The sequence below is a fragment of the Arachis ipaensis genome, chromosome B01 (genome assembly GCF_000816755.2).
Source record: "Arachis ipaensis cultivar K30076 chromosome B01, Araip1.1, whole genome shotgun sequence".
Lineage (NCBI taxonomy): Eukaryota > Viridiplantae > Streptophyta > Magnoliopsida > Fabales > Fabaceae > Arachis > Arachis ipaensis.
The window spans coordinates 286,449-302,314 of record NC_029785.2 but is presented as its reverse complement, the minus strand read 5'-3'; the positions used below and the strand labels follow the sequence as shown (position 1 = coordinate 302,314).

Sequence of the window (15,866 nt, the reverse complement as noted above, 5' to 3'; positions counted from 1 at the left end):
TTAGATACAAACACCATTAATTATTTATGTAAAATTATTTTATAATAATAGTAATTAGTTAATTAATTTATCAAATTTATTATTTTTAGTGATTAGTTTACTAGCATATATATCAAAGAATATAACATTTGTTTGGGCTTAGTTATCATCACCATCAACATTATAATTGTAATCTTTGCTTTGGAATTCTTTTTCAATAATATTTTTTCCCTTTTGTTTATGTGAATTGCAAGGGAAGGGATATGAGGAAATTTTAGGTATCTTTTGATGGGCCCGTTTGTCTACTATATTACCTAAATACTCTCTTTTAGAATTTAGATTTAGAAGAGGGCCCAGAAACAAATTAACCTCGGTTTAGTTTAATATAAAAGATAAAAGATTCCATTACTTAGATCCAACCAACGTATCTATTGGGCCTAACAAGATCATACACTTTTTTGTCATTCAACCCGACCCGGCCCAATAAACAAGAATTCCCATCGATTAAGAGAAGGAGGAAAGAATAAGAACCCTTTCTAAACCCTGTCTTCTTCTTCTTCTTCTTCTTCGTAGCGGCAAAAGGAACGAAAGTACCGAACCCGTAAAACTTGAACCATAAACACAATGGCTCCCTTCTTATTCGAACCCCAAAGCGACGAAGAGATCGAACACTCCGAAGAAGAAGAAGCATCCGAACCAGAATCAGAACCAGGATCCGAACCGGAAGAATCAGAAGGAGAAGAAGAAGAAGAAGACGAACAAGAAGCTTCTAGAATCTCAAAGGAGAAGAAGAAGAAGAAAACACAGTCTCCGTGGGACTTCGCCAAGTACACTGAGTCAGTTGCGGAGGAGCACGCTCGCCGGAGTACAACCTCCGTTGATGAAAAAATCTCCAAAGCATTAAAACAGCGCTCAACACCTCTCGCGGTTCCTTCGCAAAACAACGACGTTGACGACTCATCAGATTCCGAACCTGATAAACAGGTAAAACTAGCTCACACTTTTTTTTTTCATTATTTAAATGAACGTTTCAAGGACAACTTTCTCACTAGCTTATTTAGCTGATTCATGGCAGAATAAGATGCTCTTTATTTTTAATTCCTTGTTTCAAGATATTGTCTTATAGGTTCAAGTTGAATCATGACAGAAAAATAAGTGCTTATTTGTTTAAATTTGTTTAAATTGTTTTTAATATTTGATTGAAAAAAGGAACTTATTTGTTTGTGTTTTCTTTTTTAATTGATTGGACTTGTTTAGGAAGATTATAGACCAGATGAAGAAGATGAAGAGGAGGGCAATGCGGGTGATAGCAAGTCCTTTTTCGCTCCTTCTGATGGAGCATCTTTCCATGCGGATTCGTTCTTGCAGCTTCATTTGTCACGGCCTTTGCTCAGGGCTTGTGAGGCCTTGGGGTATGCTAAACCAACGCCAATTCAGGTTTGCTTTTACCTTGTGTTATTGTTTGTCTTTGAATCTTTACATTTTGATTATGTGGTTTTTGTTACTAATTTACTCTTGCGAGGCTTGCATATACTTACACTCATAAATTCATCATAATCCATTGTGCGGTTGTATGTTTGCAACTCTATTTTGAATGGTCTTAGAATCTCTAGATGAATCAACCTTAGACTTTGATGTGTGAACAGTTTCCAAGTATAAAACATGTGCAAGTAGCCAACTATCGTCACTTTTATTTGTTGTATGATTTCATGCTTTGTCGAACACTAGAAAAATTTACTTTGTTCTTGGGTTTGAATGATGGTAGGCAGCTTGTATACCATTGGCGTTGAATGGTCGTGATATATGTGGAAGTGCCATTACTGGGTCAGGAAAGGTAGTGCTTCTTTTTCTGTTCTTGGGATGATTGTTACCTTCTGACACTATCCACTTTTCTTTTCTTGGTAACTGAGTTGTATCGTCTGTGTTTTAATGCAGACAGCTGCATTTGCACTTCCCACATTAGAGAGGTTGTTGTTCCGTCCTAAACGCATGCATGCAATAAGGGTCCTTATTCTTACACCAACCAGAGAGTTAGCAGTACAGTAAGTATTTTCGTATTTGTTTATGGACCACTTTTGTAACTAGATGGATCGAAGTGAACATTGCTTTTGGTTTTCCGTCATCAAATGACAAATGTATTCATATAATGAAGTGGTTTCTCTTGTAATATTAAATACGATCTCATAAATTCTCATATTAAGGCTAAGGGCATGCTTTGTAGTTTGTTAAAAAATCATCAGTTTAGTTAATTATAATGAATCAAGTACTTGTGGTAGAAGGTTATAGATGTAAAATATGGTAGCACCTTTTTTAATATACATATGTAATCTTTCTAAATATATTTATTCCTGATTTTTTTGGCAGAGTTCACAGTATGATAGAGAAGCTTGCTCAATTTACTGATATTAGATGTTGCCTGGTTGTTGGGGGTTTGTCAACGAAGGTTTGATTCTGGTTTCTTCATGATGTTGTAATTTCATATGCTTACTGTTAGGGCAAATAGAGGTCATCTGCACTCCTGCAGATGTTGAGGTACCTGTTTGGAAAAATATCAATAGCCTGGTTGCTTTTTGTATAATTCTGAAAAATGTCATGGGCCATTCCTGTTAGTTTGACATGAATAATCAATTATGGATTTCAACTGAGAGTTTCTTTCCTGCTACACTGCTGGAAGTGTATTACGTTAATATAAAAGACATGTAATTCTGCAATGCATTTGATAACCAAATAGTTAATGATTTCATTTTTGGTGCTTTTTTCACGTTTTGCCTTTGTATGTTTCTAATTATGTCTGCAGGAGGATAACGCAATATGCCTTTTTATTGTTTTTAAATATTTCCCTATTATAGAGTTAGTTGGTGAGGAAAACTGTGTACTTTGCTATTATACCTTAGAAGCGGTCATTTGTTTTTTCTAGGTGCAAGAAGCTGCTTTGAGATCAATGCCAGACATTGTTGTTGCTACCCCAGGACGTATGATAGACCATTTACGTAATTCTATGTCAGTGGATTTGGATGATCTTGCTGTGCTAATCCTTGATGAGGCGGATCGTCTTTTAGAGCTTGGATTTAGTGCTGAAATTCATGAACTTGTATGTTTTACTAGGATCAACAATGCAATGATCACTAAATCCAAATATTGTTTTAAATTTTAATTGCTTTCAGTTTTTGGAAGAAAATGTCAAAACAGTTGGTTATTTAATAGGTTCGCATGTGTCCCAAGAAAAGGCAGACAATGCTATTTTCAGCAACAATGACTGAGGAGGTTGATGACCTTATTAAGTTGTCCCTAACAAAACCCGTGCGTCTTTCTGCTGATCCATCTGCTAAACGGCCTGCAGCCTTGACTGAGGAGTAATTTCTTCATTTTCTTTCCCTTTATATTTAATAATAATTTCATCATTCATTTCCATCCACTTCTGTACTCTATACTATGGTAGTTGGCTCTATATGTCATATTCATGCTCCTGTGGAATATATTATTTTCCCCCTAATACTGATTATGCAAATTATCAATTTATCATGTGAAACTCATTTCAAGTTAACTCATTTCAAGTTAGCACAGTTTTATATTTGAGTGGAGAGTGGAGACCCTTAAAGTTAACTGTTGTTTTTCTTTTTCAGGGTGGTTAGGATACGAAGATTGCGTGAAGCAAATCAGGAAGCAGTTCTTCTTGCAATGTGCTCCAAAACTTTTACTTCTAAAGTTATCATCTTCAGGTTATATTCATTTTCCCTGCTTATTTGAATAATAGTTTTCTTGGTACATGTAGTTTATTTAATTGTTAGCGATATTGACTGTAATCTGGCGTTGAATTTGCTTCTCCAGTATTCATATCAATGGAGAAGGCTGCTCTAAAGTGACATTATCCATATGTAGATTAATAGTTACTGTGTGTGATGTGTGAACCACTGGTGATTAGTCATCCATTCAGTTATTTCAATGTATAAATGATGGTTCTTCCTCCATTTGGAACATGTTTATGAAAAAATAAGCCAAAAATCTCTATTCCCACCTTTTAGATTTAAGTATACGTCCTAGCTCCTTCATTTGCACTGACTTCATTCTGCTAGTCTTATTTTCTCTAACTTGTTGATTATCTATCATCTCTATGTACAGTGGAACAAAGCAAGCTGCACATAGGTTGAAGATTATATTTGGATTAGCTGGTCTGAAAGCTGCTGAGCTTCATGGAAATCTTACTCAAGCCCAGCGCCTTGAAGTATGTTTCTTAAATTAATAAATTGGCAGTAAGGTTTGCTTAATATTTATATTTGTGTTATGCTAAGATTTTTTTGCTTATGATTGATAGGCTTTGGAACAATTCAGGAAGCAAGAAGTTGACTTTTTGATTGCAACTGATGTGGCTGCTCGTGTAAGAATCAATTAAAGTTCATTTTTCTTTTATTTGGCTATTAGTGCCACATTAGTATTAATCATTCCGTTGCCTTGTCTGTACCCTTTATATTGGGACACATAAGGATAGTGAACTTGCTTCAGTTAGATAGAAACATCCAAAGTTGTCATAGTGTCTTATTAGCTTTTTCCTTTGGAATTTTGGATATATATTTGACCCCTGTCAACGTATTTTACTTATAGGGCCTTGACATCATAGGTGTTCAAACAGTTATCAACTATGCATGTCCTCGCGATCTTACCAGGTAGAGTCTGTGATTCATGTTGTTGTCAACTCTGCTTTTGATGAATAAAATTTTGACGTTTCATGTGTTACAACTCTCGATTTCCATCCTTCAGTTTGTTTCGCTTACCTTAATTGTTACTTATTACAATATCTCATGCTGGTCTAATGGTCTTGCCTTTAACATCATTTTATTCTCTCTCTGTGTCTCCTGTTAACTTTAATCAATACATTTATTCTGAAGCTATGTTCATCGAGTGGGTCGTACAGCAAGAGCTGGCCGAGAAGGATGCGCCGTCACATTTGTGACTGATAATGACCGGTCACTTCTAAAAGCAATTGTGAGTTTCTTTCCCATGATTGTTAATTTTTTACTCCCCTTTTTCAGCTTAGTTTCATAATTTCTTCATGTCTTTTAAGATAGTATAGTTATGCAAGCTGATGCGTGATCTTAATACTAGTTATTTGGATGTTCCTAGTTGAATACCTTACTGATTCTTTGCTTAGACAAAATTGAAGTAGAAACTAAAAGAGTAAAAAGAAAGTCAGTGATTTTTATTATCCTTTTTATAATCTTTCTGTTAACGCTGGTTTTCAATTGATTAGGCAAAGAGAGCTGGTTCAAAGCTGAAGAGCCGAATTGTAGCCGAACAATCCATACATAAATGGTCTCATATAATTGAGCAATTGGAGGATCAAATTGCAGAAGTACTTGAAGAAGAGAGGTTTTTGATTGTTAATGGTTCTCTTATTTTAACTACTGTACTGTATTTTTACATCTCAAGTTCTCAAATTTTCTTCTTTTTGGGGTCCAGGGAAGAAAGAGCCCTAAGAAAAGCTGAAATGGAGGCCACAAAGGTATAGATCAGCGATTCGTTGTTTTGTTTGCTTGGAGTTTTGGGATGCCTTGGATTACAATTCTGTGTGTTCACTTCACATTATTGTTTAAGAAATAGTACTTCCTAATAGTAGTATTGTATTATGTGGCTTTGAACCTTCCATTCACACACTGCATTTTCTCATTCCTAAGATTTACCATTCAAATATAATCATGCTCTTATAAAATGGGCAGGCTGAAAACTTGATTGCTCATAAGGAAGAGATCTTTTCCCGCCCCAAAAGAACCTGGTTTGTAACAGAGACAGAAAAGAAGGTTGCTGCAAAGGCAGCAAAGGTAAAATTTCTTGTTTCATTGTTGTGATATTCCTCAAATTACAAGCAATTAGTTTTTCCTTTTTTGTGAGGTCATTATAATGCATTTTGATATGGTTGACTCTTTCTCTTCTATTAAAGGCATCTATTTATTAAATTGTTTCTTATCAGGCATCTATTAATAACGACAAGAGTTCTGGAAAGGTAATAAGTGCTCAGGAAGCCGAAGACCTCAAAATGAAGGAAAAGAGGAAGCGAGAGCGAGAGGTAAGAGGGGACCCCCTATTTTGCATGCAGCTTTTTTATTATTGTACCTATTAGGATATATATTCAAACTTGTTTCCATGCATTATTCAGTAATTGCATGGATTTTTAACCAATGCAGAAAAATTTGCCGAGAAAGAAGCGTAGAAAATTGGAAGCGGCTAGAGAGATGTTGGAAGATGAAGGAGATGATGACAAACCAGAAGTATGCACTTCCTGTTTGCATTTAAGGTTGTAATTTAATTCGTATTCCTTAACCTCTGTTGAACTTTAATACATGAACTGCAGGCTAAGGGGGCAAATAAGAAAGAAAAGGGTGGACTTTCACTTGTTGATGTCGCTTATCGACGAGCAAAAGCAGTGAAGGCTGTCAAGAAGGCAATGGATTCAGGCAAGATCGTGAAGAAGAACAAAAAGAATACCGATCGTCCTTCACGTAAGTCGTCTTCAAGGACACAGGAGATGCAGGAGCTATTCCAGGCTGACATGAAGGACAAAAAGCCGAAAAGAAGAGGTGCTGGAGCAGGAAAGAAATCTAAGAGTTCGTTCAAGAGCAAGTCAAGGTATTTACTCAAATCAATCCCATATCTTACATCTGATTAGTTTCATCTTGGTTGAGTCATAAAGTATTAACTTCTTTCTAACGTTGGTAGTTTTTCTGTATCCTGATTTATACTTGCTTTCAATATCTCATTCAAATTCTTTTTCAGGTACAAGCGCAGGTAGTTTGAGGCTAACGATCCTTATTAAAAATGTGTTCATGGAATGAAAATGCACCTGCAATGCAAGACCTTATTGTTAATCTGACATGGGTGCAAAGGCATAAGACTTGTACCATATCCAGTCACCAATGGAGGTGATTAAATGAGCAGCTCCTACCACCTGTGAGTTTTAATTGTTGCCTTTTGGTGATTTTGTGTTACCATGGTGACTGGTGGATAATCAATGTGAGAAGTTAACAATCACATCTCCCATACCCTTTTGTGAGTTTCGATTGTTGTATCATGTGAACTTCATTCATGACCCAATTTGAGTTGTGGTTTATAGCTAAATATTTATAGTTGCTCAATTTTGTAATTCAAGAATCGAATTCTAAATTTATGAATAGAGATTATTCATTGCTAAATATTTATAGTACTTGGAATGATAAGGTAGGAGTCAAATGGATTTGATTTGAACTATTAGTTTGATCTTTTGTTTGGAATTATGGATAACAGATATTACAATGTATATAAAAGTTAATAATTTTCTAGTATATACCTAAATAGGTCCCTAAGAAAATTTACATCGGACGTTTTCGTCCCTAAGAAATTTTTATTACAGAGGTTCTTGAACTTTACAAAAGTAAGACATATAGGCCATTTCATCATAGGACCTATTTGTCCAAGTAAAAACAACGGTTCTGACTATAGCAGGGATTTATATGTTTTATTTTTGTAAATTGAGGATGAAAACGTCCAGACACAATTTCTTAGGAATCTATTTGGGTATATACTCTAATTTTCTTGACACAAAAAAATCCGTTTGTTGAATATAATGTCCACTAATTTATATCAACCATGTTACTAACTTATATCAACCATGTTACTAACTGCACACAAAACTTCATGAGATATTAAAGCTCACATGATATGTTTAATGATATCTCATATTCCTAGTAGAACATCGCATGTAATATCACGATATTAATTATCATAAGCAACACTAGTTTTAATTTAGTTTGGGAGAACATCGCATGTAACAATCGGTTTCTTAAAATATGTAATCTGCATTAAAGAAACGTGTCATATTTGTTGGGATGAGAAATCTATCCATTTTACATCTGAAACAATTATAATCTCATGGTTGGACAAAAAAATAAGAATAAAAACAAAAACAAGACAATAATAAAAAAAATAGGAGACTATAACATGTTGATTGTGGTTTCATTCACATAAAATATAATATCAAAAGCAAAAAAGGGGGGTAGTTTGATAGAAAAATCACTTATTATTATTGGTTTTTCAGTTTTTCCTCAACTCAAATTGTTGGAGAAAAACTAATTAGTTATGAGTGTTATGGCTAATTGGCTATGATGAATCACTCAAAATCTTCTCTCTTTTCTTCATTCTCAAGACCAATTTTAAAATACAAATTCTGTTCTCATCCCCACCTAATGAAACTAAAAGTAAATATCCTTATCCAATGATGAACTAAAAATTTGAAAGAAAAAAAAAACTATTATCTATTAATTATATCGAATTATCAATTGCTTTCAACATGTTATTCACTAATTTCTATTAAACGAAATATTTTTCTATCCAACTTTTAACTCTCCATGATTAACCCAAGCTATATGTAGACTTAATTGTGTTAGGATGTAAATTCTAATTTATTTTTAACTCATAATATTGATGTTATCGAGCCATTTGAATATAGTTTAGTTGGGTGTGGATACATTATATATTATCACCATTTTTAATATATATTTTATGATGATAATTTGTTTAATAATGATTAATTTTTATTATACACTTTAAGTAGTTGTATTAAAAAGTCTAATAAAAAAATATTCAGCAACAATATAAAATCCTCTTCTATTCTCAGGCCATAGCAATTACTATCTTTCAATCGCTTTTTGTGCTCTGAAGATGAATAAGAGAGCTCAAATTAAAATGATTAAAAAAAAATTAAAAGCACGTGGAAATTTGATTTGAAAATTAACCTCGCCGTACCACACCTACAATGAACCCGACAGGGTTCAAAATGAAAAATAATGACAAAACTTTTGTCCAAAGTTGGAGGATTAGATATGATTTTGTCTGTTTAGTTGAATTTTAAACTTTTAAGTAAATTAATATAAATAAATGGAAAATTTTTAAGTATATTGAAAATATCGGTATTTCAGTTGTTTTAACCGTTGGTTTCAATTAATATATATTATATATATTTTTTATAATTTAAATCAACTGTTAAAACAATTGAAACAAAAATGCACTTAAAACTCTTCTTAAATAAATAAATAAATAAATAATATTTTTGTTTGGAGCCTATGTGGTCCAAAAAAAAGTTGCCTAAAACAAAGGGAAGTTTCACATTCTTGCATTTAATGCCAACTTCCCTAAGCACACAGGATTTTGCAAAAAAGATTACAACTTTATAATAATGTTGAGAAAAATATTATCTGGGTTTGTTTCAAATCTGCAACTTTGAAACCATGGAGCTGTGAATTTCTGAACTGCAATGCTTGTAGGTAACATAACCTAGCTTTCTTTTCATTTTCCTTTGAATCTTATTAACTGTATTACATTCTGCATCTAAAAATTTATGACATTTCTGCTGTGTAATAATTTGAAGCTATTTGATTAAGTTGAAGTTAGTGGTTTTGCATTGCTTGTAGGTTTTTTTTTTATCTTTTGTGATTGTAGTGTTTTTCTGCTTTCTGGATCAGTTGCATTTCCTTTTTATTTCATTTTTCTTTAAAATTTGTTATTTCCCCTTTTCTTTTTCACTTTGGACTCAGTTGCTTAAAGATAATAAGTTGTTGATATTACTCTCAGCCTCATATTATGTATGGTTGTAGTAAGAACATCATGCATTCTGAAATAAATCTTATCTTTTTTTTTTTCTGCTTAGTTCATTAAGTTTTGGTGTTTCCGGAAAATTGGTTTGCTTATCCTTGGTTTGTATTTAAAAGAAAAAAAAAAAGATGTAGTAGTTAAGTGTGGCAGAGGTGATACATGATAGGCCTCAATAGCGTCGTTTGATCATGTAGCCGACCCTACCTAGTGGGACAAGGCTTTGTTGTTGGTGGGGTCGGCTACATAAATCAAATGACGCCATTGAGTTCTATCATGTATCATGTCTACAGAGAGACCGTTTACATGTAGATCTCATTTGACCACCTCATGGATGGTCTTTCTAGGTCTTCCTCTGCCTTTCACCTCTTGTCCATCTTCCATCTCATCCACCTTCCTGACTCGGTGCTCTGTCGGTCTTCTTCTCATATGTCCAAACCACCTGATAGGCGATTCTACCATCTTTTTCACCATAGGTGTTACTCCAACTCTCTCTCTCTTATATCTTCGTTCCTTATTCTATCCAATCGCGTATGACCAGTAATATGATAGATTAAAAAAGAAAAAAAGAACTGCAGCCTGGGCACAAGCATTCCATGTTAACGCAGGTCCGGGAAAAGGTCACACCAAAGGATGAAATGGTAGGTTGTAGGCAGCCTTTGATAATTGTACCTGTAGCTAATTCTATGGCTTGAACAACGACTTATCAAAATCGACTAATTTGATTCGAGTCGGGCTGGTGTCGGCTATGGAGTAAAACTTTGCCCTTTTTTCTAAACACATTACACAATACTCGAATTCAAGACTTAGTTAAGGGAAACAAGTATAGATCACATGAACAAACCAATCATTGGTTCTTGTTATAGCACTTTATTTTCAATCTTACATTGTAAAATTGATTATTCTAATTACTTACTAATTTAGTGAAAAATCTGATCATAGCAGGACAGTGAAGTGGGAATCTCCATTTCAAAAACATTGAGCATTTTGGATCTTTTATTGAAGCTAACAGGAAGAAGATAAGGCACAATCAATGGAAGGTATCAAGATCAAGAATGGAGAAGAACTAATCAAAGTAGGAACTACAGGCACAATCAGTTCACTGATGATGAAAGAATTGGATCAAAACTCTGCTGCACCAAACCAGCAGATACCTTCTTCGCTAAGTAAGCCTCAACAACTGTCTACTTCGGTTGCAGCCGGAAATCCTGGGAAACAACTACAACCAAGGAAGTCATTAGATGAAGCCAGCAGCAGCGGAAGCTCTGGGATTGCCACGAAAACAAGACTCAATGGTAGGCATAATAGACATCGAATACCAATGCTAAATTCGGATGGTTTTCCGGCAGAGAGAACTTCGATTAAGCATAGAAATAACAAGAAGAGATCCAACATTGTTGAAGTGGTGGACATTAAATGTGGCCATCCCAATAAAGCTTGGGGTAATCCTATATCGAATTCGCTCAAGAAGCTCGGATTCTCAAAGCTTTCGGAGAGCATTGTCTAAAAGTTGAAGCCCCAATTTGTCTGATAGAGAAGCTTGCAACACTTTGTCTGAGACCAATACTGATTGATGTGATTCGAGCCGGCTAAAGTACTTGATTTCTTGCTTTCTAAGAAACCCAAATATTCCTATGGTGCCTATAATTTTGTAAGGAGGAAATTCAGCAATTTCTGTTGTGTAAAGGAGAATGAAGAGTCTTCTGATTGAGGAAGGGTGGAGCATGCAGATTGTAAGGCATTTTCTTAGGTTTGGTAACATTTAGTTTCATATGAACTTGCCAAGTTATGTTCATAAGTTGTGGCAATCTGAATTATATAACTTTGTGGCAACACATTGCTTCCAAAACAGGTGCTAGTGTCATAATTTACAAAATACAATGAAAGTTTATGTCTAGATTTATAATAAAAAACACTTCATATATACTAAAGAGGAGTATTAGGGGCCAGCAACTTCTGTGATTTGTAGCCATTAAGTAGTCATTAATGATATTTTTAACGGTGTGAGATTTCATCCAATGGTGTGAGATTATTCACTTTTCTTTTGCTGATTACATATTGGCCAGAATTTAATAAAGTTGCTGGTCCGTAGACTTTTCCAATACTAAAATTCATCCGCCAATTCAGGCATTATATATTTATTTATGTATTTTTTTCAACTAAATAATTAACTATCAGAATAATGAAACATTTGATAGATGAATAATTAAACTTTTTTACATTAATATAATAAAAAATTTATAAGATGCCAAATATGTATTTAGACGGTAGCTAATTGAAAATTAATTTTTAATATACATATAACATTATTGGTTTATAATGTATAAGAATGTTTAGTGTAATATTTTTGCATAATTTTGTCGCTGAAGTTAAAGAATTACAATTTCAAGTAGGAGTAGATTGGATCAATTAGTGGTTTGTAGTTGCATATGTAAACACATAATCATTTAGCCTACGTTTAGTTTTAAAAATAAAACAAGACAAGATACTGAAAATAAGACATAAAATATATAAATACAAAAATTAATATTTTATATTTTATTTGATAATAAATAAAAATAAATTATAAAAATTTAATTTAATTAATTTTTTTATTTAAAAAATTTCGAATCTCTTATCTTTGAAAAAAACAAAAATAGTATCTCGTACTTATAAATAAACATCGTCAGTGTAGTTATGTAAAGTACTATGAAGGACAAAACAACTGCTATTTGCATTCTTTATAGAAAAATCAGTGGTGTGCATGTGTCTAACAAGTGATTATATCTTGCACTTTTTATAGCCAATAATAATCAAACCATTATTTATTTTTATTATTATATTTATTGGAAAGTACAAATATGCCAGCTTAGTGATGTGTCCATGTGTGACTCATTTTTGAGATTCAGATAAAGAGGAAAAAAAAAAAGTACAAAAGATCTTTTGGCCCAAATAATAGTTTTAAGGCTGCACAAAAATCTAAACAAAAACTATGGATTCAGATACTAAAACCAATCAAATGTGAAGGGCCCAAAATTATTTTTTTCACATCAATCCCAAAAACAAAAAAAAAAAAACATCATTTGATTGTTGGTGATTCTCTCAGTTTCTGACATGTGGATGGATAACACACTCAGAAGAAGTGAAACTAGTTCTTGAGACAAACTTTGAACACAGCAATGGCTTCTATCACATGCATCACCCACCAACCCATTACCACTTCTTCTTCTTCTTCTTCTAAGTCTAAGTCCTGTTTGGCTTCCACAAACAGGTTGGGTTGTTGTGAGTTTCTTGGAAGCAGAAAAAGGGTTGGATGGTTGAGAGTCACAAACTCTGCTATTATTATGATTGGACCCTCCAATGGTTCCAAATCCACATGCTGGTTCAAGTTTGGTAAGAATGGTGTTGATGCTGAAGGTGCTGGAATTTATGGTAGCCAGAGCCGTGATGATTTTGATAGAGATGATGTTGAACAGGTTCTCATCTCATTTCATTTCTATATACACTTTTATCCAATTTTTTATGTCATTTGTGTAATAAATAATGATGCCAGTTTTAATCCAATTTCAATGTCATATAACAAGCAAAAGAGAAACTTGAGTAAACTTGGTCCAATATGATGATAATTGTTGTGGCAATGCACATAAAAGATTGAAAATTTTTGTTTTTTTTATTTTGATTTTCAGTGTTTTCTGATGTCATGATTTTGTGAAGAGTAAATAGCCATTTCCGACCATGAAAGATTGTATCCTTTTGAATGTTAGAAATGGTAGAAGTGAAAATTTAAACAAACAAAAACACTGATAATGAAACACAGAAAAGAATGAAAATGCAAACTAAAAGCACCATTTTTTAGATCACAATAAAAATGGATTTGTTGGTTTACATTGTGATAATAAACAATAAAAAGATAAAATCACTCTGCAGTGAGAATGTTAGATGACACTTTATATCATACATATTTGGGATATAATATATATGATGACTTCTTGTTTGAAAATTTTGCATCTTAATCACTGCATAGTTCTGTCAAATTTCTGTTAAGATGACTTACATACAGTGAGTAAAGATAAGATATGCATGGTTTCCATGAAACAATTTTTCTCAAAAGCTTAAGCTATTAGGTAAAGCCTTAAAGGCACATGAATGGTAAATCCAATAAAAACATTGCAACTTTGTTTAGAATCTTCTCTCTTCAATTCTGCATTTGAGTATACATATATATTTTTTGTAAGGACTTCAGAAATCAGAATCAGGGCCAGCTACTATCTCTACACTGGAAGATCTTGATGTTTAACTCGATGCCATTTCGTCGCTATTTCCTTTGTTCTACTATTTCGAATGGTTTTAATACCTTTCTGAGTTTATAATTAGGACAACACTATTACTGAATATGCTGTTAATATGCTTTTCCACCTTCTTTAATGTTTGTTGACTGTCATATTCTTAATTGTGTTTTGTGAATTCATTTTTGGAAGCACCATCTTTGGTAATTGCAAGTTATTCGGCACCTGGTCCCTTAAATAAGGACTCAGATTTGAGTACTTTAGATGGAAATCTAGTGCTAAGATTAGTTAGAGTTTAGTGGATTTCGGATATTCATAGGTTTGTGTTAGACCCCTCTTTGAGTCGGTCCATGACTCCACAAGAGAATGCCCTTAGGCTGCGTTTGTAAGGGAGAATGAGACTAGGAGACAGAGACTAAACTAAGTCTCTGTATTGTGTTTGGTGTAAAATGTATTGGACTGAGTTATGTCTCGGTACTATGTTTAGTTTAAAATAAATATGGATATTAAGGGGTAGATTTGGGATTTGAAAAATCAAATGAGGGTATTTTTGAAAAGAAATATTATTAAAGTTTCAATCTCCATTGATAAGACATTAGGGTAGTCCATATATTTATAGACCTAATCAAGAAATTAATCCCTAATAACCCATTATAGCTCTAATTCTAATTAGAGCCTAGTTACTATTGGACTTAGGGTGTACCACTTTTGACTCTAAAAAACAGTTTTGAAACAGAAATTGTGTGTGATTGAGAAATGCTTTTAGGATTCTTTTACACTAGTAAGAAACTTGATATTCATATCATAATACATTTTTACAGTATTTCAATTATATGGGGATGCTTGCGGTTGAAGGAACATATGATAAAATGGAGGCTCTTCTAAACCAAAACATCCACCCTGTGGACATCCTACTGCTCTTAGCTTCCTCAGAAGGTGACAAGCCTAAAATCGAGGAACTCCTGCGAGCCGGAGCGAAATACGATGTAAAAGACGCCGATGGTCGAACGGCGCTAGATAGGGCTAGTGATGAAATCAAAGATTTCATTGTTAATTTTTCAGTGCAAAGAGCATGATGAGTAGTTTGTTTCCATTCCATGCTAGTTCAGCCAGCATAGTTTTTCAGACTATGATAACTCTTGAACTGTGCTAGTTTGGTATTATTTTAGCCATTTATCACAAGCAATTAAGCATTTAATCCATATCAGTCTTTAGTATCTATAAACTCATGACTAAGCTTAGACTACTAATTACACTCATCTCGAGTTAAGTCCTGAAGTAGTCTTTGAGATTGATCGTGTGCGCTAAAATGTCTCTAAGATTCTAATGCATCAATTACGTATCTGATATTGTCAAAATGCACTATGTTATTTTCTAACGACTTGATGAGTCACTTGATAGAAAAGGGTTGAGGGATTAACATAATGTACTTTTACAAATTTCAAGGACGTAATTGGTATAATTGAATCTTGAGACTATTTTAGTATATCCCATCATTTTGATGGACCCTTTAAAACTTAACTCTATTCATATCTCTTGAGGTTTTATGCATTAGTTGCAACCGCTTCCTATTTGTGCGTGTGACATTGACCTTCTCTAAATTCTCTTTTAAAGGAGGATAGTGTTTTGTTTAAAAGGACATTTAGTTTTATATTTTATAAAATATAGAAGTATTGAATGGATTGTTTGATGAGAGCAAGATCAATGTTTGTTATTAAAAATAGACAAAGATCAAGTTAAATTTTAGAGATGGAGTATAATTTGCCATAAATATATATATTTTTTTCATGATATGAAAAAAATGCATGCCATGTGAATGTCTTTCAATTCAAGATGTTGATTCAATGATTGCTTAGAGGATCACCACCAAGGAGTGGAATAAAATCTATTATTTTTTTGACATTGATAAATGAGGTTGATAGAGTATCATTTAAATATAAATAAATTTAATTATTTTATTGCTCTTATAATTTTATCAAATTTATAATTAAGTTTTTATATTTTTTTAAT

At 33.3% G+C, this 15,866-nt stretch overlaps 3 protein-coding genes across 8 annotated transcripts; all 3 read left to right on the top strand.

Moving 5' to 3' along the window:
- Nucleotides 530-7,213, top strand: LOC107631688 (DEAD-box ATP-dependent RNA helicase 28). Of its 2 annotated transcripts, XM_016335246.2 has the most exons (19): nucleotides 530-963; nucleotides 1,237-1,416; nucleotides 1,745-1,813; nucleotides 1,915-2,021; nucleotides 2,344-2,422; nucleotides 2,897-3,070; nucleotides 3,184-3,332; nucleotides 3,603-3,698; nucleotides 4,099-4,201; nucleotides 4,292-4,354; nucleotides 4,579-4,640; nucleotides 4,863-4,959; nucleotides 5,225-5,343; nucleotides 5,434-5,476; nucleotides 5,691-5,792; nucleotides 5,942-6,037; nucleotides 6,156-6,239; nucleotides 6,323-6,597; nucleotides 6,745-7,213. In XM_016335246.2, exons 1-19 carry the CDS (start codon nucleotides 604-606, stop codon nucleotides 6,758-6,760), a joined length of 2,274 nt encoding a protein of 757 aa, XP_016190732.1. In that variant the 5' UTR covers nucleotides 530-603; the 3' UTR covers nucleotides 6,761-7,213. The 2 variants fall into 2 exon arrangements, with proteins under 2 accessions (XP_016190732.1, XP_020965195.1); XM_021109536.1 differs by lacking the exons at nucleotides 6,323-6,597; nucleotides 6,745-7,213 and having other exon boundaries at nucleotides 6,128-6,240.
- On the top strand, nucleotides 9,095-11,513 carry LOC107631773. 5 transcript variants are annotated; one of them, XM_016335508.2, is made up of 2 exons: nucleotides 9,095-9,262; nucleotides 10,537-11,513. In XM_016335508.2, the coding sequence occupies exon 2, from the start codon at nucleotides 10,625-10,627 to the stop codon at nucleotides 11,096-11,098; it is 474 nt and encodes a 157-aa protein (XP_016190994.1). In that variant the 5' UTR covers nucleotides 9,095-9,262; nucleotides 10,537-10,624; the 3' UTR covers nucleotides 11,099-11,513. The 5 variants fall into 5 exon arrangements, with proteins under 5 accessions (XP_016190994.1, XP_016191066.1, XP_016190917.1 ...); XM_016335580.2 differs by having other exon boundaries at nucleotides 10,534-11,513; XM_016335431.2 differs by having other exon boundaries at nucleotides 9,095-9,266; nucleotides 10,534-11,513.
- Nucleotides 12,630-15,060, top strand: LOC107632092 (protein LHCP TRANSLOCATION DEFECT). Its single transcript, XM_016335772.2, has 2 exons — nucleotides 12,630-13,046; nucleotides 14,678-15,060. Exons 1-2 carry the CDS (start codon nucleotides 12,750-12,752, stop codon nucleotides 14,930-14,932), a joined length of 552 nt encoding a protein of 183 aa, XP_016191258.1. The 5' UTR covers nucleotides 12,630-12,749; the 3' UTR covers nucleotides 14,933-15,060.